The sequence below is a fragment of the Balaenoptera physalus genome (genome assembly GCF_965194825.1).
Source record: "Balaenoptera physalus genome assembly, chromosome: 1".
Classification (NCBI taxonomy): domain Eukaryota; kingdom Metazoa; phylum Chordata; class Mammalia; order Artiodactyla; family Balaenopteridae; genus Balaenoptera; species Balaenoptera physalus.
The window spans coordinates 175,186,458-175,208,085 of record NC_138882.1 but is presented as its reverse complement, the minus strand read 5'-3'; the positions used below and the strand labels follow the sequence as shown (position 1 = coordinate 175,208,085).

The following is a 21,628-nucleotide window of genomic DNA, read 5'->3' as shown; positions in this document are numbered from 1 at the left end:
GGTACTGTGTAAGGAGACAAGCCTCCTGAGTTGTGTCTCAGGCTTTCACTGTCACATAGTGTGGCTTCAGGCAAAAGCCTACCACAGGTGGGGACTGGAGTCCATGATTTCTAAGCACCAGCTACTAGAGCTTATGACTCAGGGGCCAGGCCAGAGAAGATGCAGTCCCCTTTCCACCCAAAATTTGGAGGAGGTGGATAGGGACTGGATGCCCTAGCAGAGCAGCCTGGGTCGAAGGACCAGGGACCCGAAGGGTTTGGGCAGTGTCCTGACGGGGCGGGGCAGGGGAGGAGGGTTCAGGGCATGCTAGTCTTTGGTTGGCTGTGCTGCCCTTCGCTCCGCCCCATGGTCTATAAGACGCACCCGCGGTTGCCTTGGCGCTAGTGTGGGGGCTGCGGCCGCGTCTCTCTCTGGTTTGAGGCCTTCATCCTTCCCAGCGTGGGGGACAGCCGGCCAGACTCGCGGACTCACTGCTGCGGACCGCCGGGGGGCGGGGGATGCCGGGCTGCCGCATCAGCGCCTGCGGCCCAGGGGCCCAGGAAGGGTCGGCGGAACCGGGGTCCCCGCCGCCGCCGCCCGGGGACCGCCTGTTGTCCCCTCAGCCACCGTCCCCAACTCCGACCTTGACCCCGACCCCGGCTCAGGCCTCACCGCAGCCCGAAGTGGCCCAGGAGTCGGCGGGCTCGGCCGAGGGGCAGGAGCTGCAGCGCTGGCGCCAGGGCGCTAGCGGGGGCGCGGGGCGCACCGGGCCGGCAGGGGGCGCGGGCGGCGGCCCGGGCGCGGCGGCGGCGGCGGCGGCAGCGGCGGCAGGGGGCCGCGCGCTTGAGCTGGCCGAAGCGCGGCGGCGACTGCTGGAGGTGGAGGGCCGCCGGCGCCTGGTGTCGGAGCTGGAGAGCCGCGTGCTGCAGCTGCACTGCGTCTTCCTGGCGGCCGAGCTGCGCCTAGCGCACCGCGCCGAAAGCCTGGGCCGCCTGGGCGGCGGCGTGGCGCAGGCCGAGCTCTATCTGGCGGCGCACGGGTCGCGCCTCAAGAAGGGCTCGCGCCGCGGCCGCCGCGGCCGCCCGCCCGCGCTGCTTGCCTCTGCGCTAGGTCTGGGCGGCTGCGTGCCCTGGGGCGCTGGGCGCCTGCGGCGGGGCCACTGCCCCGAGCCCGATTCGCCCTTCCGCCGGAGCCCGCCCCGCGGCCCCGCCTCCCCCCAGCGCTGACCTCCGCGCCGGGACCTCTGGCCACCCCGACAGGCCATCGCCGAGGTGCCGACCGACGGATTGTGGACGCCTGCTGGATGGACGGCGTCACCGACGCGGATGGACAGATTGCTCGACCCCAGGAGGAGACAGTCGGGGGGCCGAGGGCCCAGTAAAGAAGGCTAAACTGAGGTGCGGTCTTAGCGGCTGGTGCATCCGTGGGGCGGGGCGGGGTGGGGCGGGGCGGTGCAAGGCTCCAGACCTCCTTCCCTAGGGCTTCTGGAGTCCGCTGGGTCCTTAATAAAGCTGTCCGCTTTCTGTTGCCGTCACTCCCAGACCTCCTGCGGAATGAGGTAGTAGCACCAAGTACCCATTATAGAGTTGGACAAATGGAGGCTGCTCAGATCCCAGAATGGGTTTGCCAGCAAACCTTTACCCGCTGGAGCCTCCTGCACTGACGCAGCACCCCACCCTCACCTTCCACCAACGCTGCATTTCCTGGGTCCCTTGGGGCTGTAAGAAGAGTCTTGCCCTTGAGGCTGCTGCTTTCTGGCACTGCCCTTCGGGAGGCCAGAATAATGAGGCCCCAGGATGGGGTGGGGGCTGGCACAGCGATGTACCTCTGAGTTCTCCTCTCCTAAGCCCCTGTTTCCCATTCGGGGAGATGGAATCCCAGAGAGGCTAAGGATTTGCTCCCATCATACTTATACTTAGGACCTTCCACTTCTAGGAGACAGGTCTTTTCTCAGGCCCTCATGCAGCTTCGCTAAGAGTACAGTCTGACTCAGATGACCAAGGTGGGGTGTTTGGTGACTGCCTGAAGCTTTGCCGGCTCTCCTAGGGGCTCCCTCCCAACCTGTCTCTAAGATGGCTCTGCCAGGGATGGAGCCAGGTGACATCCTTTAACAGGCCCCAGGGGGGCAGGTATGTCATTGGCTTCTAGATTCTAGAAAGTGGGGCCTTAAAGGGCCAGACCTGAAATGAGATCTGCTTCTCTTCCTTTCCACATGCCCTTCAGGCCCCCCATTCCCCTGCCCCACTCAGCTGTGAATGGCCTGGCTGCTGCTTTGCTGCTCACTGGCTGAGTTGACTGCAGCCTCACTTATCAGTCTGTGATGTGGGTATCTTCACCTCTTGGAAGGGTTGTAGCGAGGTTAACACAGGGCAGAGGTCTGTCTTTTCCCATAAATCACGGAAGAATGTTTTATTCTCTTATATCACACCTAGAAACAGGCACTGCTTTTGCTGACGGAGCCTAGGAGCTGATTTAAAGTCCTCATTTTACAGAGTGGCAAGGTCAGCTAGGGACAGAACTAGGTCCTAGGCCTGTGTGTGTCCTTCTCGCCGTATCTCTCCGCTGTCCAGGGGCAGGGGCTTGATAGAACTGGTGTCAGCTTGTCTGCCGTGTGACCTAGAACAACTCTGCTCTCTCTTTGGGCCAGTTTCCTCAGTCCCTCTCTGAATGTAGCTGTCCCTCCTCATGTCAGGGCTTAGGAATGGGGAGAAGGGTGTAGAATGAGATAATTAAGAGTCACAGGAATCTGGTGTAATCCCAGAGTCCTCAGGGTCAGGTGCACTGCTCTGAAAGGCAGAGACCCAGGGACCCTCACCTGTCCCTCCCCCAGCTAGCTCTTCCTCTTCCCAGACCAAACTTTTTGCCTGGTTTCTCAGCTAACAGCCAGGACTTCCTGAACCCATTCTTAGCTGGGGAAGGGAAGTCCAGGAGGAGGTCTCAGAGACTCTGAGAGCTTGTGACTGGGAGAGCAGTGAGGGGCCCTGGCATCCTCTGGCCTCCCCAGAGAGAGATGACCTTCCAAAGCTACTTGGGTCGTTTGGGGTCTAGAGTCCCAGAGAGGACAAGGACTCCCTGGAGGTGACACAGTGAGGAGCTCAGGCTTCAGCGCTGGGCTGCAGCCAAGACTGTTTGTTTTCTGGGTTGCATGGGAGAGGGACACTTGGTCCAGAGAAGCTTTTAGCTAATGGTGTAAAGTGCTCTGTGTCACCACAATTTTGCCTTTCTCTGGGATTTATTGGTAATCAGCTTTGTCCTGATTTTGGTGGGGAGGGGGCGGGGCGGGTAGGGAATTAGAGATGGCTCTTGCTGGAGAAAGTGGTATATGTAGGAAATGGAGATTGGTCCTAGTGTCACAGGCAGCTCTGTCCCCTCCCTCCACTTCCAGATGTCCCATGCTTCTCACTAAGGGCCTCGGCCAGGGCACACAGTGTTCAGTGACTTGAACCCCAGCTCTTGGTTCAGTGCTCTGTCCACTACTCCTCAGCCAATTAATAAAAGTCAACTTCCCACCACTGTCTGGCCCACCCAGGGCCCCTCTAGAAGGCTTCATATTCTCCTCAATCAACAAACATTGATCTCTGCTCAGTCCAGGGGCTCAAGAAGCAGCACTGAATCAGAGGGTCTCTGTTTTCAAGGACTTGTGTCTCTCAGCCCTCTTCTAGGCAGCCTGCCCTGGCGATGTTGGAGGGCCGTTTTTAGGCCTTCACAAGTAACTATAGCCCCTGGTTATATACTGCATCCCCACCCTGCATGGCTTCCTGAACAGTTTCTAGGTGGCCCAGCATTCTAGCCCTGGGGACTGGACTGAGTACAGGGGATCCTGAAGGATCTGTGCCCTGAGGACATTGATTGCCACCAGTGAATCTGGAATGTCAGCTGAGGGAAGTGAGGGGCTGGAAGACCAGTTCAGGGTTTTAGTCGGGCCCTGCCCCTCCCCTGGATGAGCCCTTTCGCTCTCTTGGCTGGTCCCTGATGAGTGAGGCACCTCTGGGCGGCACCACCAGAGGGCAGTATGGGCTGCTTCTCCGGGTGTGCGGGCAAGGCCTGGAGCGGGCTCCGAACCCACAGTGTCCCTGCCTCCAGCCAGCCTCTTCCCTTGTTGCCCAGGCTTCTCAGGCTTTGAGCTTTAAAGGTCTGGCAGAATGTGTGGGTACTGGTGGTCACTTAGAGAAGGGGCGGGCCTCTGACCTCAGAGGGAAGGTCCATCAGGAAAGACTTTACTGGAGAGAGAGGTTGCCCCTGTTGGCCATCACCATCTGAGTAAAAGCCCAGAGTAGTTTCACTCCTCCCAGATTTGTTACACTGATAATTGATCAGAACACCCCATCCTGCCGCCGCCGCCGCCGCCGCCGCCACCTGGGAATGAAGGTGGCTTCCTAGAGATTAGGCTGAAGCGACAATTCACAGCTAAAGTGCTCCAGGCCTGCAGTGGGCAGTCTCTAGGAGGCTCCCTTCCCCTAACAGCCAGGGCCCTGGAGAAAAACCCAGGGTCCCAGTCTTCTCTGAGCTGAAGGAGAAGCAGAGCCTTTACCTCCTCCCTTGCTTTACAGCCAGCATGGGAGGAGGTATTTGGGAAAGCTGGGAGATCCCCAGCCTATTTCTTCCCACATTAGACCTTGACCGCATGCTGGCTAGGAGTGATGGGGGAAGGGACTCCTTGGTTGTGGCATAATATATTAACCACCACCTCTATGCCAGGCACTGTGCTGAGCGCTTTACACCCATTATCTCTTTCAGTCCTCCCAACTACTCTGCAAAGTAGGAGTTAGCCCCATTTCCACAGATGAGGAAACTGAGGGTCAGGGAGGGCAGGTGACTTGCCCAAGGACATAGAACCTCTAAGTGGGGGACACCTTAAACATTAGGCTATGTGGCTTTTCATTTATCAGGCTAATGAGGGCTCCATTTATCAGGCTAATGAGGGTTTCTTAACTCTCACCCTTTGAATCTGGGTACAGTGAACCCTGGTCCTTGGTTCTGGGGAGGGATGTGATCAGACATTGGAAGGGTGGTAGAAGGTGGCATCTTCTGCCACCCCTCCAAGGTCTGGGCACACCCCAAGAGGCTGCCTCCCCTGCTTGGTTGTCTGGGATTTGGGGGGTAAGTCAGGCTGAGTCAGCACACCTGGCTTCAGGCAAGGGCAGGCCAAGGATGCTCAGGGCCTGGGCTTGCCTTGGAGGCTGCCTCCTCTCCCTGCATACCTGGGCTGGCGTGTTTGGTACCAAGGAGAGCAAAGAGCCTGGGATGTCAGAGGAAGAGGGTGACAAGCTCCATGGTGGGGCAGAAAGTGTCCCGTCTTAGAACTAGACAGACCTGGGATTTAGTCCTGACCTGGAGCTTCTCAGCTGGGAGACCTTGGGCAAATGACTTCCCTTCTCTGAGCCAGTTTCGTGTGTGTGTGTATGTGTGTGTGTGTGTGTGTGTGTGTGTGTGTGTGTGTGTGTGTTTTATGGGGAGTTAGGGAGGAGATAATTTCTGAGTATTAAATGAGAGGTCACACTAAGTGCCTAGCACGTAGAGGAGGTCTGTAAATGTTCGGTGGAGCCAACCTACCTAGCCCAGGAGAAGCTGCCAGGACAGAGCCCCCAGGCAGTGTGGGCCTTTGCTTCTCCAGAGCATAGCCATATCAGGCATCCCTGGAACAGTCCCCCTTCTCCCCCCCATGACAGTCCCTGAGGAACTCCATAAGGGAAGAGGTGGAGGAGGGGGCAGGCTTTTTATCCCAGGAACATTCCATTCCAGCTGCTCAGACCAGTGGGGATCCCAGCCAAGGACAGAGGCCCAAGGGAGCTCACCCCAGGAGCCCCCACCCCTTCCAGGGCGGGAGCGAGTGGAGCCTGATTCCAAAATATTGCCCCTGCACCTTCTCTCCACAATGGCCCCTCTAAAGGAAGTAGATGTCGAAGGGTTTGGGTGGGGCTGGGTGGCTATGGGAGAGAGACAGTTAAAGCTCTTGAAATTATTCTTTCCAGCTCCTCCCAGCTCCTCAGAGCCTCGACTCTGGATCTGACTCCTGGATTCTGCTCCTTCCCTGGGCACCTCCTTCAGGAAGACTCCTCTCATTGACCCTACACAAGCATGGCACCCTCCTCACTTCACAGGAGCCCTTCACTTCACAGTGGCAAGGGGCTGGATTCTGGGGAAGTTGCCAATACTATGAATTTCTCTATATATGCTGCATTTGACTTTGGCTTACACTGTACAACTGAAGATGTTACAAGTCCTTGAGACGCAGTCAGATTATTTAAGAGTGCAGCAAAGCTTTCCAATGTGAAATTGAAAAGGATCTCTTTTAAAAATGTCATCATTCTTAAACAAGTCACAGTGCAGCTGGGGTCCCCATTTTGGTAGATGCTGTTGCTTCTCAGTCTAACAGCACCAGGGGGCCTGTTTGAGGGGAAGCATTGCTCTGAGCAATCCCTCAGTTCCCCTCATTCACCGTCCTTGCCCTCTCCAGGTGGGCACATGCCTGTGGCCCCTCAGAAAGGTAATGGGCTGCTGGCTCCCGGGGGACACACCTCTTTCTCAGGAAGAGGTGTTGGCAACATAATTCTAAGTTTTAAATGAAAAAAGGGAACACATTTATTCAAATAGCCTGATGGTAGAGGGAAGGGGGCCACACTGACTCAAACATAACCCAGAACTTGTAGAGTTCCGCAAAATGAACGCATATAGAGTCAGTTCCTTGATGTATACGTTCAGGAAGAATAAATCTCAGTGATGTGAGACAAGCATGCGTGGTTTTGAGGTTTACTCTGTGAGTGGCGTTGCCGCCTTTCCTTTTTGTGTGTCTGTCACGGCTCTTTAAGTTGGCAGTTCCTTGAGCAGCTTCTGATTAGTTTCGTTTGGCAATCTGGGCCTGCTTACTGATTTGTAGACTGACTTCTCCCTTGACCTGGCTCAAAGTTGACCCTCTTTATGGAGTCTTCCCCAAATAAGGATGTGTTGAGGAAACTAGGAGATGGGATGCACGTGTGAGACTGTGTGACACGAAGGGATGCGAGCGTGTTTCTGATAACATGGCAGCATGGTGATCCGTGGAGGATTGTGTGTGACCGTGCTGGTGAATGGATGGACCTGTCTGTCACTCAGGCTCCCAGCAGGAGACACAGCACACTCAAACTGGGCAGAGACTTAAAAAGGGACTATTTCCAAAGATGGGGGCTGGGCTTAAGAAACTAACAAGGTGTATGCAGCTCTCCAGGGCTAGCAACAGGGAGAAGCCATTACAACTCCTGGGCCTGAAGGGGTAAGAGAGGAGAGGGGAGGGGAGAGCACACGGACCCGGAGAGTGCAGCTGTGTGGAGGGGGCCCCTGACAGGAGCAGTGGTCTTTGGTTGAGAGATGTAGGCAACCACGGTGACCTGATGGGAAGGGAGCAGGGGGAATAAACACCTTATTCTCCTCCTCCCTCCAGTATCTCCTGCTGGGAACTCTCATTGGCTGAACCCAACAGAGAGGTAGGGAACAAGAGGGCCATTGATGCACAGTCCGTAGAGGTCAGCCTCCCAAGGGCACAGAGCCTGAAGGAGGGCGGAGAGTGGGACTGGAAGGGCCGACATATCATGCAACTGCCTGAGGGCATTATCTTCCATTCCCTAAAGTTCACTGCAAGGCTTTTTCCCCCTCTGGAGCTCCCCCCACCCACCATGGGTCACAGGGGGAGAGTGGACTGTTGCTTGGAGAGCACTGTGGGGTTGGGGATGGGGGATTGGTCTTTACTCCCTCAGCCTTCCCCTCTCTGGCTCTGATTCCCAGTTCTTGATTCCTTCCTGTCCTGGCATCTTAGATGGCTGCAGGAACTGTCCATGAGAGAACAATGCCAACCACTGAGTCAGTGTTTTTTTCACACCCGGAAACACTACACCTCTCCCAAACACACCCCCGGGCACACCTGCTGCCACACGGGCCTCTGACATAGTCACCACAAGCCATGGCTGGTGTCACAGTTGCATTAAGAAAATGTACAAACTTGGCAAACAGTAATGCAAACTCTTTTTCTCTGTCACATGTATGTACAGGAGACATACTGTCACGCTCATCCATGTGAAATCAGAGTGTAGGGGCAGGATGGTGCAGGGGTTAACAGCAATGGCTCTGGGGGCAGACAAACCTCTTTGACCTCTCTGGCATCAGTTTCCTTGTCTGTAAAATGGAAATTCTTGCTCTTCTCTCGTGGAGGTGTTGGGAGGGTGCACTGAGAGGGTGTGGTCGGGGAGAACTTAGCAAAGTGATAGTTGTTAGTGGGAAACTCCTGTCTCCCACGTCTCATGGGGAGCACACGCGCCCGCACAAGGTCAGCAGAACACCATCAGGCGCATGTGCCCTTCCCCAGACACACCTGCCAGGAGCATGTGTACATTGGCAAGTCTCCTCTGCCCAGAATGCTCTTTCCCCAGACATCCGCATGGCTTGCTTCACACTGTCTTTAAGTCTTTGTCCAATCAAATGTCACCCTTTAAAGGAGGTTCACCCTTTTTAAAATTGCAAACCCAGCACTTCCATTCCCTTACCTTGCTATGTATATTTTTAGGCATTGCTGACCTTCTAAGACTATATAATTTAGTTTATTTTCTTTCTACCCCATTAGAATGTAATCCTCACAAGGGTAGGGATCTTGGTCCTTTGTTTGCTGATGTGTTCCCACCCCTGGAGGGGTGGCTGGCACACGTGGGCTGAATCCAGTGCATACACGCATATGCCGTGGGTTTCTGGCTCTCTCCCCTCTGAAACGAGCACGTCCAGGTGAACCCCACTCCCCACCCACCCCAACAAGCTAGGCCTGTGTGCTTACATTGTGAGCATTCCCCTCATGCCCAAAGCAGGAGCTGGGACAAATTTAGTCCCCCATCCCAGGACCCTAGTTGGGTAGGCACGGCCAGCGTGGGGTGGGAGGCTGCTTTCAGTCACCAAGCAAAGAAAGCCTTTCCACTCATCCTTCCAGCCATTCTGAGCCCAGCAGGGACCCAGTGAGCAGGTGAGATGGCTGGACTCACCCAGCTGACCAGGGGCCTCCTCTGCGGCCTTGTTTTTTCCACCCTGGCTGGAACCATCAAAGCCAGCACTTCAGAGGCCACTAACGAGGCTGAATATGTTAAGAACTTTGCAATCCTTGGATCAAAGAGGCTGGGTAAACAGTGGGCAGCGTCCAGGCCTGTGACTGGCTGATGCCCTGAGGCATCAGCCTCCCTGAGAGCTTATGGCTGGCAGCTGGCACTCACTCCCAGACAGCCAGGCATGGCCCCAGCTGCGTTTGGAAAGGAGAATCCCTGCCCCTCTAGGGGACCTGCTTAGAGCAAGCCAGAGCGTGTCCATCAGCAGTAGGGGGTGAGAGAGGAAGCTGGAGCATTGAGGGCGCCTTTCCCAGCAGGGAGGCCAAGCCTCAGCTCTGGCTCTGAGGGCCCTAGAAGCGCCCCAGTCCCAGCTGCCACCACTGGGGGGGGGGGTCTCCAGTCCAGACTCACCCTGCTTGTTCTCCACCTGCTTCCTGGGAAGGGTTAGGGAAGGGTGAGCAGGGCTGGGGTCAAGCAGCCCTGAGCACTGGAGTGTGAGGCCAGGTCCAGGGTCATTAGGACTCCAGGTAGGAAACATTGAAATATTTGCTTTTTTTTTTTTTTTTAATATTAATTAATTTATTTATTTAGGCTGTGTTGGGTCTTCGTTTCTGTGCGAGGGCTTTCTCTAGTTGCGGCAAGTGGGGGCCACTCTTCATCACGGTGCACGGGCCTCTCACCATCGCGGCCTCTCTTGTTGCAGAGCACAGGCTTCAGACGCGCAGGCTCAGTAATTGTGGCTCACGGGCCTAGCCGCTCCGCGGCATGTGGGATCCTCCCAGACCAGGGCTCGAACCCGTGTCCCCTGCATTGGTAGGCAGATTCTCAACCACTGCGCCACCAGGGAAGCCCGAAATATTTGCTCTTTAGCAAGAGACTTGCTGAGGTGATGTCCAGGGGCAAGTCACACCTGTGTGGACAGGGGCTCCTAGGACAGTTGCCAAGCTGGGCTGGTGTTGGGGGAAGGAGGAGCATTCCCCAGCTACAGCCCAGGACTCAGACCCTGCCCTCCAAATGTCCCCTCCCATAATACAAGCCAGACTCAGGCTGCGGGAAGCAGCCACAGATCCCACAGACTGTGGAAGGTCCTTCTCCCAGGAGAAAGCATGGTACTAGGTTCAGTGTAGACAATCTTTATTGGCAGGTGTTAAGAGTGCTAAATAGTAGCAAATACAAAGGGAATGGAAGGGAAGTGGGGCGTGGCTCTCCTCCCCCATGTAAGGACCCTGTAACCAGGCCAGTGGGGTGGGAGCACTTGACTGTGGCTACTTTGGACCCAGTACCTTCTGGAGAACAAGCTCCCAGGCAGGAGGGCTCCTCAGGACATGTGGGAAGGGGGCTGTACCCCAGCAGGGGCATGGGCTGTGTCCCACCCCAGGCTGCTTCATTCCTGTCCACCGCACACCTCAACCGACAGCTTGGGGTAGGGGTGTTAGGGGACTGAGCTAAACCTATCCCTTTCCAAACCTAGGTATCTGCCTCATGCCTCAGATTCCCTCCTCCTAGTTAGTGGCCCAGCCCGACCCAAAGTGAGTTGTTCCCATAACATACCATATTTTAGCCACTGTGTGGGCTGCAGGCCCTTGGAGGCTGCTCTTTTCACTGTGGGCTGGCCCGACCCAAAAAAGACCCTTTCTAGGCCACAGAAATCAACCTGAGATGATAGGCATTGAAGCTACCATCCCAAACATTCTTTGTCTCCTGAAGGCAGTTGACCCCCAAGACGAATTTCCCCTGTACCCCACAATCATGCTGGTCCAAAAGTGTAGTGCAAGTAACCAAAAGGTCCGTTTACCAAGAACCTAAGCTTGGCCTTCAGCCCACAGGGGCTTCACTCGGGGGAGGAGTCTGGTCTGTTCAGTTTAAGGCCCAACCCTGCAGCAGTGCTGGGCTACCTGGCACGGGCTGCCTGTCTCTGGTCATGTTCTCCATGCACTTCTGGAGGCCCCAGTCCATCTGGAGAGGCCTAGTCCTTTCTGGCCAGGGTCTGAGTCAGTTACAAGGCAGCCAGGTGGGATAGGAGGCGTGGGCCCGGGACAGCAGAGGCTGCACGGGGGTCACGTAGTAATTGACAGTGGCGGGCACGACCCCGTCAGGGACTGGGGAGCGCCAGGCCAGGGCGGCCGCGGCCGCCGGGCCCTGCTCGGCCAGCGCCTGGAGCGCCAGCGTGGCGATGAGGCCCAGCGTCTGGCGGCGCTCGTGGCTCATGAGGCACACTGTGCTCTCGTTGACCACCCGGTGCAGCGTCACCAGGCAGGCGTAGCGGCGCGCCGAGTCGGCCCCACTGAAATGGGCCTCAAGGTAGCGCTCCAGCATGCGCTGCTGCTCCGCCAGGTCCGGGAAGTCGATGAAGAAGCGGGAGCACATGTAGCGCTGCAGGGCGCTCACGTCGGTGCTGGGCTGCGGCCGTAAGCCCCGCACCAGCAGGTGGCAGTACTTGAGGAGGCCGCCCCCTCGGATCTCTTCGGGACTGCGTGTGGCGATGACGCGGTGCCGCAGGTGGTCCAGGGCCTCGGCGAAGTCCCCGTACAGGCTCTCGCCTGTCACCGTGGGGTGGAAGGCCTCGGACATGGGCGTGGAGGAGCACTGGCTGAAGAGCAGCAGGGAGTCCAGGAGGATCTGGAAGGAGTCTACGCTAAACTCGAATTGGCGCCTGACCGAATCCACGAACTTGAGCTCCACGTTCTTACCGCTCTTGTTGGACAACGAGATGAGGCTCCAGCGGTCCGTGTCTGTGCACACTTTCACCAGCTTCTGCACATAAGCCTCCTTGAGTGTCAGGGGTGTGATCTTGGCCCGGCTCACGCCGGCCGGCAAGAAGTCCAGCAGGCAGGCCAGCACCACCTCTTTGGTCAGCTGGAAAGACGCCTCGCTGCGCAGGTCCACGCGGAACACCAGGTCCAGGTCCTTGTAGCCCAGGCCACTCTCGGGGTGCAGCACGTGGCTGGCGGCCGAGCCGTGCAGCCGCACACCGTGCACGCGCAGTCCCTGCTCCTCCAGGCTGCTGCGGACGACCTGCAGAGGGGATGGCAGGAGGGAGAGGTATCAGCGACTAGGGCCCCTGGGGTCCGCTGTGGGCTTCCACGTAATAATCACAGTGACATCAACCACTGTTGACCACTTATCAGCTGTTGTGCCTTTGGAAAATCATTTAATTCTCTAAGCCTAAGCCTCTATTTCCTAATCTAGAGAGTGGCCCGTTTGGAGGAATGACTCAGCAATAATGATAGCACATACGTGCATAGAATTTACTAAATGCCAGGTCCTGATCTAAGCACTTTATACATTAGGATATAAACTCATGTAAATCTTACAGTGACTCTGTGAGGTGGGTATTATTACTCCCACTCTACAGATGGGGAAATGGAAGCACAGAGAGGCCAAGTAACTTGCCCAAAGTCACACAGCTGGTGAATGCAGAGCTGGGAATTAAACTCAGAGTTCATGTCTTAACCAGTATGCAATTCCACCTCTCTAAAACTGCAAGTAAAACACTTCATTTTGTGCCAGACATGATGCAAACTGCTCAAATGTGTTGGGAATGTAATTGGCTGTTCACATGCATTACTACATTAATGCTCACAATAATCCTGTTTGAGTATTATTACTCCAATTTACAGATGGGGGACCTGAGGCACAGAGAGGTCATGTCCAAAGTCAGAGAGTAGTCGGGCTGAGACTAGAACCCAGGACAGTTGGATTCTCAAGTCCATGCGTGCTCTTTTGACTATGACACATTCATTTACCTTTACAAGGACACAGTGAGGCAAATATTAGACTAATTTTACAGATGAGGAAACTGAGGCTTATAGTGGTAAAACCCTTAAGGCTCAGAGAGGAAGCCATTCAGAAATGGCAGGGCTGGAAGTTGAAACCCAAACTCTTCCTGCTCTTGGGTGAGGGGATGGGTCAAAATCCCTGGACCCGGACATTCAGTTTTCTCAGCAGCCCAGAGTACTTCACACACCGAAAAGTGACCAGGCAGCATTCCTACCCTGAGGGATTCTGCAACCCCGCCTTGCTGCCAAGTCAGCTCCAGACCCGGCTGCTCTTCTGGCCTCCCAGGGTATTACTACAAAGAATGCACGTAAGTGCTGAGGAGGCAAGCTGCAGTGGGGCAATCTGAGGCGGGCGGCTCCCTCCAGAAAGCTTCCAGGAGGAGGACCCTGACTAGGGGAAGGTATTATCATGACTGTGGGGGGTGGGGAAACATCTGGCCATCAGGGACCTGCGGGGCCAGGCAGCTGGGGCAGGGGAAGAGGAATATTGGCTCAGCACCTATTGGGTGCCAGGCATTGGACCTTCTTACCAGAATCTATGGGGAATAGATCTTTAAAATCTCCAAGTTATAGATGGGGAAACTGAGGAGTGAAGTTACCTGCCCAAGATCACCCAGAGGTGATCCAGGTATGGCTGACTCCAAAGTCTATCTTCTTTCTACCACATTACCAACCCAGGGTTTGGAAGGAGCAGAGGCCAGAAAGTAGGGTTCTAATCCTCTCTCCCTTTCAAAATTTCAAAGTGAGGGCAACCCTCCAATCACTGAAGCCCAGGGCCAGAGTAGCTAGGGAGCAGGAGGGTGGGGGTTGGGGAAGCCTGGCCAGGCAGACGGGGGAGGCTGGAAGTAAGGGGCCAGTTGTTGCAGTCCAGCCTGTGGGACTTCTAACCCACACTCTGGCAGCTGGCAGCTGTGCCCATGTAGGCCAAGGGGAGAATTGGGCCAAAGACTTTGTCCTAAGGACCCTGGCAGACCTGCAGAGTAGACCAGCCCCCTCTCCAAGTCCCATTAGAGCTGACTGGGCCTTACTCAGCGCCAGCTCCTGCTCCCAGGCTGATGCCCACCCTAGGGCATGGCATCTGGCCTGGTGAGTAGGTAGGAGTACCCTTGTTAAATCGCCTGTGTCAGGCCGTGGGGCCGGCTGTGTCAGCCAGCCAGCCAGCCAGTGGCTGTTGTCTCTTTCCCAGGTGTGACTACAGACAGCTTGGCAGGCAGTCCCCAGATACCGCCACACCCAACGACTGCAGGGCAGCTTGGAGCCTCCTGAATCAGACTTTCCAGCCATGGAGGGGGCAGTGGCTGCACCTTCCTTTCTTCTGTGCCAAGGCCCTCCCCCAAACCACTCTGCTCCCAGGCTGCTGCTGAGACCTGCAGGGAGACCATAGGTGCTGTCAGCCAGCAGGCTTAAAAAACTTGAATCCAGAGCCACTTGATGCAGGCCCTCTAGCTGCAGCTGGAGAGATCAGAGTCTAATTCAATCCTCTGGACCCAGAGAGGGCAAAGGACTTGTTTAGGGTCACACAGCCAATAAGTGGCTGAACTTAATTAAAACCAGTCCTCCTAGAGCTATGAGCAGGGGGCCTCCTACAGGAGAGTGGGTCCCTCTAGCCCAGGGACAAGCAAGAATAGCATCTCTAACTGCCCAGATCACTGCTGTAGGAAAACCTTGTGGGCGTAGAGAGGGAGAAAGGTTCCAATTCTTGAACCATCGGACAACTCAGCACTAGTAAGAAGCCCAAAATCAACAACCAGCACCCCCCACCACACACACGCAAAACCAGTACCTTCACCCCCTGCCCCCCCCCCCCCACACACACACATCCCAATAGTTTGTGAAGCTGCCGGCTGCAGATTCCAGCCAGGAGATGGACTTTCTTCACACCAGGTGAAGGCACCTGTTTCCTTTGGATTCTGGAAGCAGAAGGGGCGTTGGAGAGCAGTTCAACCCATCCCCATTGAACAAATAGGGACACTGGGCCCAGCAAAGGGAATTGACAACTGTCGAGGCCCTGAAGCCAGATGTCCAACCTCCCAGTCCAACTCTGAAGTCGCCACTTCCCCCTCCCCACCACAGCCGGCAGCTCCCTGTTTTGTGATATTTCTGACCCTAGTCTAGGATAATAGTACATTGTACTGTTATCACATTGTAGAGTCAGCTCCTATTGACCTGCAGTCTCCTCCACCTGGCTGGAAGGCAGGGAGGCTGGGTCCCAGTCACATCTATGCCCCTAGTGTCCTGAACAGGGCCTGGCACAGAGGAGACACCAGTAAAGGCAGTTTGGACCATACTGATAGGGGCAGGGACTTCCCCTCCAGGGCACTGCATGGTGCAGAGGTGAATTGCCACACTGGGCTCATGCCTGGGACAATAGTCCTAGAGATGCAGCATTTGGGGCCCAAGGTTGACCTGACTGTCAAGGGGAGAAAAGCCTCAACTGGTTTCCTAATCACCCCATGACAGTGGGGCAGCCAAGAAATGCCTCAGTGAGCACCATTGATGAGTCAGCCCTGGGGAATCTGTCCCCACCCCCTCCCATTCCTTGGGAGGGAGGGCGAGGTAATCCCCCAGCAAGAACCACTCCCCCTCTGTGGAAGCTAAGGCAGAAGGAGCAGGGGGGTGGCCTGCTTCACCTGGCTTGTATGGTTCACCTCCCCAGAAAGAAAGTCCATCTGCTGGCAGGAATATGCAGGAATTGTGGCTAGATTTTCTGGTTTCTTCTATCTGCTAACACCTAGAAGTTGAGTCTTGGGAACTGGGGAAGAGGTGGGAAAACCTTGAACCTGCAGTAACTGGCTCCTGGGAAGACCCAAGATTCTCTGGGTTTGATTTTCCCCTCTAGGTAATCTTAGGCAGCTCGCTGCCCCTCTTGGGGCCTCAGCTTCCCCAGCTATAAAATGCATACAATAATTACCATCTTCTGGTATGTCAGGGCATGACAGTGCCTGGGCTCACAGGTGAAAGAGCAATTTTAGGGTTGTTGAGAGTCAGGTAAAGGGAAGAGGGAGTCTGTGGAAGAGGAGAGGAGTTGCCAGAATTCTCTTCTGCTCCTCAGGAGAGAGGTGGGGCTTGGGGCCAGACTCGGCCCTCATTTCCAATCTTGGGGAGGGAGAGAAACACCTAAACTGGACACCTGATGTTGCCCTCCAGCATGCATGCATCAGGCCTGGCCTGGTGCTTAATCTCCTCCTGCCACAACCCTACTTGAGAGGGAGGGAGTCCTTGCTGGAATTTCTCAGCTGTCCTACCTAGCGAGGGGGCTCTTGAGCCATGCGCTGTGGGAACACAGGACAGAGTCCGCTCCTAGAACCTTGAGAGAGGGAAGAGGTAGAGGGTGAGACCCGGGGATGACGATTTAGAGATGAAAAGAACTATTTTGGACTCAAGCATGTACATCTACCCACCCAGGGCTGCCTGGCATCTGTTGTCCCTGCAGGCGGGGTTGTTCTTCCTCCACGACCAGGTCCCTCCCCACTTCCCGCCCCTCTCCCAGCCAGGGCCTAGGTGAATGGTCCGAGCGGAACTGGGGCTCCTTAAGGGGCGGGGGACGGGAAAGTCAAGTGGGGAGAGAGTATGAGGTGCAGGGGGAGGAGGGTGTGGACTACCATCAATGTCGTGCGATTTTGTTACAGCCCCTGTCCTTCTCTGAGCCTTGTTTCCTTAGCTTTCCAGCAAATCGAACAGACTCCGGGAGCCTCCCAGCCACGAGAGCCTCAGCCCCACATCCCCGCCCAGCGTCTCTCACCTGCACGATCTGCCGGGGCTGCACGCTCAGCGTGGGGAAGTTGCCGCGCCCATGAATGGGAATCGGTTCGCTCAGGAGCGCATCCAGTCGCTTCACCTGCGGCCAACTCAGCCTACTCAGGTGCCGTCCGAGGGAGGCCGATGCGGCCTCCGGGTCGGGGCCGCCGCCTGCCGGGGCAGCCGTAGCCACCGCCGAGGCCGCATTGGTCTCCACCTGTGCAGCCGCTCGGTCCGGGCTCTCCGCTCCGCTTTCCGAAGGCATCATTAGCCCGGCCCCGGGGCCCCGACGGCAGAAACCGGGGGGCGGTAAAGGGGAAGAGGGCAGGGAGAGCGGCTGGGCCGGGGCCAACGCGGAGGGCGCAGGGCCGGACGGCAGCGACGGCGAGGCAAACCCAGGGCACACCTCCGACGGCAACGACCAACCGACTCGAAAGCTTGTGGCCTGGGGCCCAGCCGACTCTTATAGGCCGCGGGCGACACGCCCATTGGTCCTGGCTGCTGTCACACAGCGGGAACCGCCCCGCCTCTCGACGCTCCTACCATTGGTCAGCAGAGCTTCGCACGTGAGTCACTGGTCGCCAGGAAGATTCCGATTGGCTGGAAGGCACGCCCCTGCCCCGCCCTCCTTCTCCGGCTGAATTCCCTCCTTTGGTCCTTAAAGAACTTCTGTTCTCCGTGATTGGCCCGGGCGGAAGGCAGGGCCTGGATTTAAAGGGACTGCGCCCTCCAGGGGCAGACATGAGGGGAGTGACCTGTGGAGTTTGTAGCGGAGTCGGACCACTAAGATCCCCCACCCCCACCCCCCACCCCCGCTGGAAGGAATTTCGAAATCACCCGGCCTGGTGCTGGTCGTACGCTATTTTCAGAAGCCCAGAGAGATTGTGCCACTTGTTCAACTCCACGCGATGCTCCTCCTGTTCTCCGGCAATCTTCCAGAGTTGAGAAAAGGTAACAAACTTGTATACCGTGGTAGATACTTTTTTTTTTTAAACTGTTCTTAAATTTATTTATTTACTTATATTCATTTTTGGCTGTGTTGGGTCTTCGTTTCTGTGCGAGGGCTTTCTCCAGTTGTGGCAAGCGGGGGCCACTCTTCATCGCGGTGCGCGGGCCTCTCACTGTCGCGGCCTCTCTTGTTGCGGAGCACAGGCTCCAGACGCGCAGGCTCAGTAGTTGTGGCTCACGGGCCCAGTTGCTCCGCGGCATGTGGGATCTTCCCAGACCAGGGCTCGAACCCGTGTCCCCTGCATTGGCAGGCAGATTCTCAACCACTGCACCACCAGGGAAGCCCCGATACTTCTTTTTTTTAATATGACTTTATTTGGAAATAGGGTCTTTAAAATTTTTTTAATTTATTTATTTTTGGCTGCGTAGGTCTTGGTTGCGGTGCGCGGGCTTCTCATTGCAGTGGCTTCAGTAGTTGTGGCTCGCGGGGTCTAGAGCGCAGGCTCAGTAGTTGTGGCGCACGGGCTTAGTTGCCCCGCGGCATGTGGGATCTTTCCGGACCAGAGCTCGAACTCATGTCCTCTGCACTGGCAGGCGGATTCTTAACCACTGCGCCACCAGGGAAGCATAATACTTTTTAAATGTACTCTCTTGAGTACATCACTGCCTGGCCAGCGTTAATGTTTTGGTTTAGGGGTGAGGAAACCTGCTCAGAGAAGGGGCTTACCTCTCTCAAGGTCACACATTAGGTGAGACGGGGCCCTGGTGATGAATCTGCGCTATAGAATCTGTGGGCGCATGCTCTTTCCACTACACTTGAGCAGACCCAGGGCCTTCATGGGGCTGGAAGTTGGAGGGAAGCTGGAACTGGGGTGTTGGTCTTCTGGCAGGAGCTTCCTGGGCAGCTGGTGGAAGTCTTTCCTGCCAGCCTCTTACCTTTCTCAGGTCCTGTGTGACCTTGGGCAAGTCACTAAACCCCTCTAAGCCAGTTTCCTCATCTGCTCCAGAGAAGAGGCTCAATAAATTTTTTTAAAAATTTGATTTGATTATTTATAGTTGGCAAAACATCTTCGTATGTTCTATTGAAATAATACGTTTACGTGTTTTTGTCTCGCGCTTTACAGAGCCTAGTGGGATGAGGCTTATTATTGTTGTTACTTTTAATCTTTTTTTCTTATTTTAAATATATGTGCTTGTGGCAAAATTTTAGAAATTGAGTCTGATTCATCTTTGCAATATTCTCTTTTAAATTAAACATCATTCTTCTAACAATTAATTAAATATCATTCTCCTAACACTCCCATTCCATAAGGTAGGCTGGGCAAGGAGCAATGTGTCCAATGTACAGACAGAGAAACCAAAACCTAGAAATGGTAAACTACATTCCAAGGTCACCAGGTTGTCTCAGACAAACCTAGGACTAGATCCCAGGAGCCTGACTCTCAGACTAGAGCAGCTGCTTCCTCTGTCTGGAGGCCAGCCCAAGCAAGATCCTGCCCTTGTCCCTTCCCTCCCTCCCTCCATCTTATCTGGGGTCAGGGACTTCCTCTGGCCCCCAGGGTGGGGACCTGCTATTTGCTCCACTGCTTGGCTTTGTGACTTCGGGCAAGTCTCTTGCACTGTCCTCAGCACAGTTGCTTGCTATTTTGTTTTACCTTCTCTTGAAAGATAAGAAATAGATAAGAAATATACTTCAACCAAACCCAGAGTCTCCAAACCCTTGACCTATCACTTCCATGCCCCAGCAGAGGAAGGAAAAGAAAGGAAACTAACATTTACTGGATAACCTACTATGCACCAGATACTTTATATACGTGATCTCTAATTCCTAAAAATGCATCTCAAGAAGTGGCATCATTATCCTCAACTTACAGATGAAGAACCTAAGGTTTAGAGAGGTCAAGTGACATGCCTAAGGTCATACAACTACTAATTGGCAGTGTGAGACTTGAACCCAGGTCTCCTGACTCCAGAGCCCTAATTCCCTGCTCTTCTTAAAAGAGTTGGCACAGATCAGAGAGTCATGCTTGGCATAACCCTGGATGAATGGACCCACAAGATCCATTCATCCATTCATTTATTCATTCATCAACCAACACAGATATACTAAGCACCTACTGTGTACCAGGGGCTGGGCTAGGCCCTGCGATATTATAGGCAAGGTCCCTGCCCTTCTCGAACTGACATTCAAGTGTAGTAAGACAATAGTCAAGTAAGTAAATAAATAAGACATTTTGAATAGTGCTAAAAAGAAAATAAAACAGGGACTTCCCTGGTGGTCCACTGGGTAAGACTGCGCCCTCCCAATGCAGGGGGCCTGGGTTTGATCCCTGGTCGGGGAGCTAGATCCTGCATGCATGCCACAACTAAGAGTTCGCATGCTGCAACTAAAGATCCCGCATGCCACAACTAAGACCTGGCACAGCCTAAATAAATAATAAATAAATAATTTTTAAAAACAGGGAAATGGAAGAGAGAGCAGCCACAGGTGTATGTGAGTGTGAAAAATATATAGCAACAGAGGGGAAGAGAACTAGAGAGATCAATATACATCATTAGATGGTGTAATCATGGAAGTCCTCCCTAAGGAGGTGACATTTCCATTGTGTCTGCTGGATCCACTTCTGCCCTATCTCCCCATGCTTGTCCCTAGACAGCCAGGGCAGCAGAGAAGGTGCCAAGCTACATATTCCTAGAACTCTGAAGGCTTTAGCTGAGAGGCCCTTTGACAATCATTCTGTATACTCTCTTCCCACTTTGTAGATGGGGAAACTGGGGTCCAGAAAGCAGAAGGGATTTACCCCAAGGAGACTGGCTAGGGCTGGAACTACACAGGGGCAGCGCCTTGTGGTGTGGGCTGGTGCTGTGCCCACCCCATACACTTGAATTAAGTTCTCTACGGAAGGAAACTTAGAGATCTCTTTTCCTCTCCCCTTCCTTCTGCCTGGGCTAGGAAGAGCAATTAGCAAATTCATGAACTGTGAATCACCCTTCTGTTGACACTTCTATTTCCAAAGCTAATTGGTCCAATGTTTGACCAATAACAGGACCTGAACTTTAGTGTTGGGGGGGTGTGACTTGGGGATGTAGGAAGAGGAGAGAGAAGACAAGAGCAGGGGTAAACTCACAGGGTTTTTCATTTTCACCAAGACCAACTTTTAATTGTTCCAATGAATGGAGGGGATAATGACAGCTGAAATACATCCTGAAGAGTCCTACTGGCTTTCAAATTTTATATATGAGCCTTTCCCCCCCTGTACAAATTTCCCATCTTAATTCTGACTCCAGCTGATTTTAAAAGGGAACTTACTCTGTATAGTAATTGAGTCATAGTGACACACTTTCCCTATCTGGGCCTCAGTTTCCTATTCTGTAAAATGGGAGAGAAATAGGAGTCAGGCTCTTCCATTCACACCTTCTATGATTTAAGGTGGTGGAAAGGGAGAAGGGGTCCCAGGAGAGTCTTGGTCCCTACATTGGCCCCTCAGCTCTGGGACCCGAGGCAGGAGCATCCTGGGATCAGCCCACATTACTGAGTGCATTGTTCCTAGACCCACACCAGGCACTTTCCACACAGTTTCTCATTCAATTTTCAGAACATAATCTTTTGACATAGGAGTCATCTTTCACTTTGCACGAGAGAAAACTGAGGCTCAGAGAAACTAATTAATCTGAGCATGAGTTGGCCAGTGCCACTTCATATCCAGGTCTGGCTGAATCCCAGGCCCATGCCCTACCCAGGGTCCTGCCCCTGAGGATGACTTGGTTTGTTCAATTACACACAGATAATCCTCCCCTGTGGAGAACACCCATTCCCTCCTCCCAGGGTTCTTGTCCTCCACCCTGCCTGCCTCAGCCCCTCATGGCCAAGGTGATTTCCTAGACTTCGTCATTACCAACAATTATGCCCCTACCCTGAGTAATTTCAATATCAAGTATCCCATCCTCCTGACACCACCTCCTGTCTCTTCTGCTCACTCCCTCTAGAACCCTGACTCCATCAGTTGCAGATCTACCAGGACTTCAATCCACTGATCTTCCCACCTTTTCCCCTACTGTTCCTCACCTCCCTCATGTCCTGACTTTCCTCCTTAACCAGCTTAGATTCTGTGGACCATAATTATAATTACT

At 54.6% G+C, this 21,628-nt stretch overlaps 3 protein-coding genes across 3 annotated transcripts in view; 2 read left to right on the top strand and 1 right to left on the bottom strand.

The window, feature by feature from the left end:
• Positions 1-369: 369 nt before the first annotated feature.
• TRNP1 (TMF1 regulated nuclear protein 1) lies at positions 370-6,710 on the top strand. Its single transcript, XM_082441225.1, has 2 exons — positions 370-1,376; positions 5,952-6,710. The coding sequence occupies exon 1, from the start codon at positions 498-500 to the stop codon at positions 1,203-1,205; it is 708 nt and encodes a 235-aa protein (XP_082297351.1). The 5' UTR covers positions 370-497; the 3' UTR covers positions 1,206-1,376; positions 5,952-6,710.
• A 3,439-nt stretch (positions 6,711-10,149) lies between these two features.
• Positions 10,150-16,993, bottom strand: TENT5B (terminal nucleotidyltransferase 5B). Its single transcript, XM_082440786.1, has 2 exons — positions 16,554-16,993; positions 10,150-12,047 (listed from the first exon to the last, which is right to left on the bottom strand). Exons 1-2 carry the CDS (start codon positions 16,815-16,817, stop codon positions 11,025-11,027), a joined length of 1,287 nt encoding a protein of 428 aa, XP_082296912.1. The 5' UTR covers positions 16,818-16,993; the 3' UTR covers positions 10,150-11,024.
• A 40-nt stretch (positions 16,994-17,033) lies between these two features.
• LOC309650123 (uncharacterized protein) overlaps positions 17,034-21,628 on the top strand; it is a 39,793-nt gene continuing 35,198 nt past the window's right edge. Inside the window, exon 1 of the mRNA XM_082441093.1 lies at positions 17,034-17,500. The gene's annotated coding sequence lies outside the window, so the exon portion shown is untranslated. The remainder of the gene's footprint in view (positions 17,501-21,628) is intronic.

Coding starts and splice junctions, on each gene's coding strand:
- TRNP1 (XM_082441225.1), top strand. CDS start 498: ATGCCGGGCTGCCGCATCAGCGCCTGCGGCCCAGGGGCCCAGGAAGGG.
- TENT5B (XM_082440786.1), bottom strand. CDS start 16,817: ATGATGCCTTCGGAAAGCGGAGCGGAGAGCCCGGACCGAGCGGCTGCA. Junction 12,048..16,553: donor AGCCCCGGCAGATCGTGCAG/GTGAGAGACGCT, acceptor TCCCCTCTGCAG/GTCGTCCGCAGCAGCCTGGA.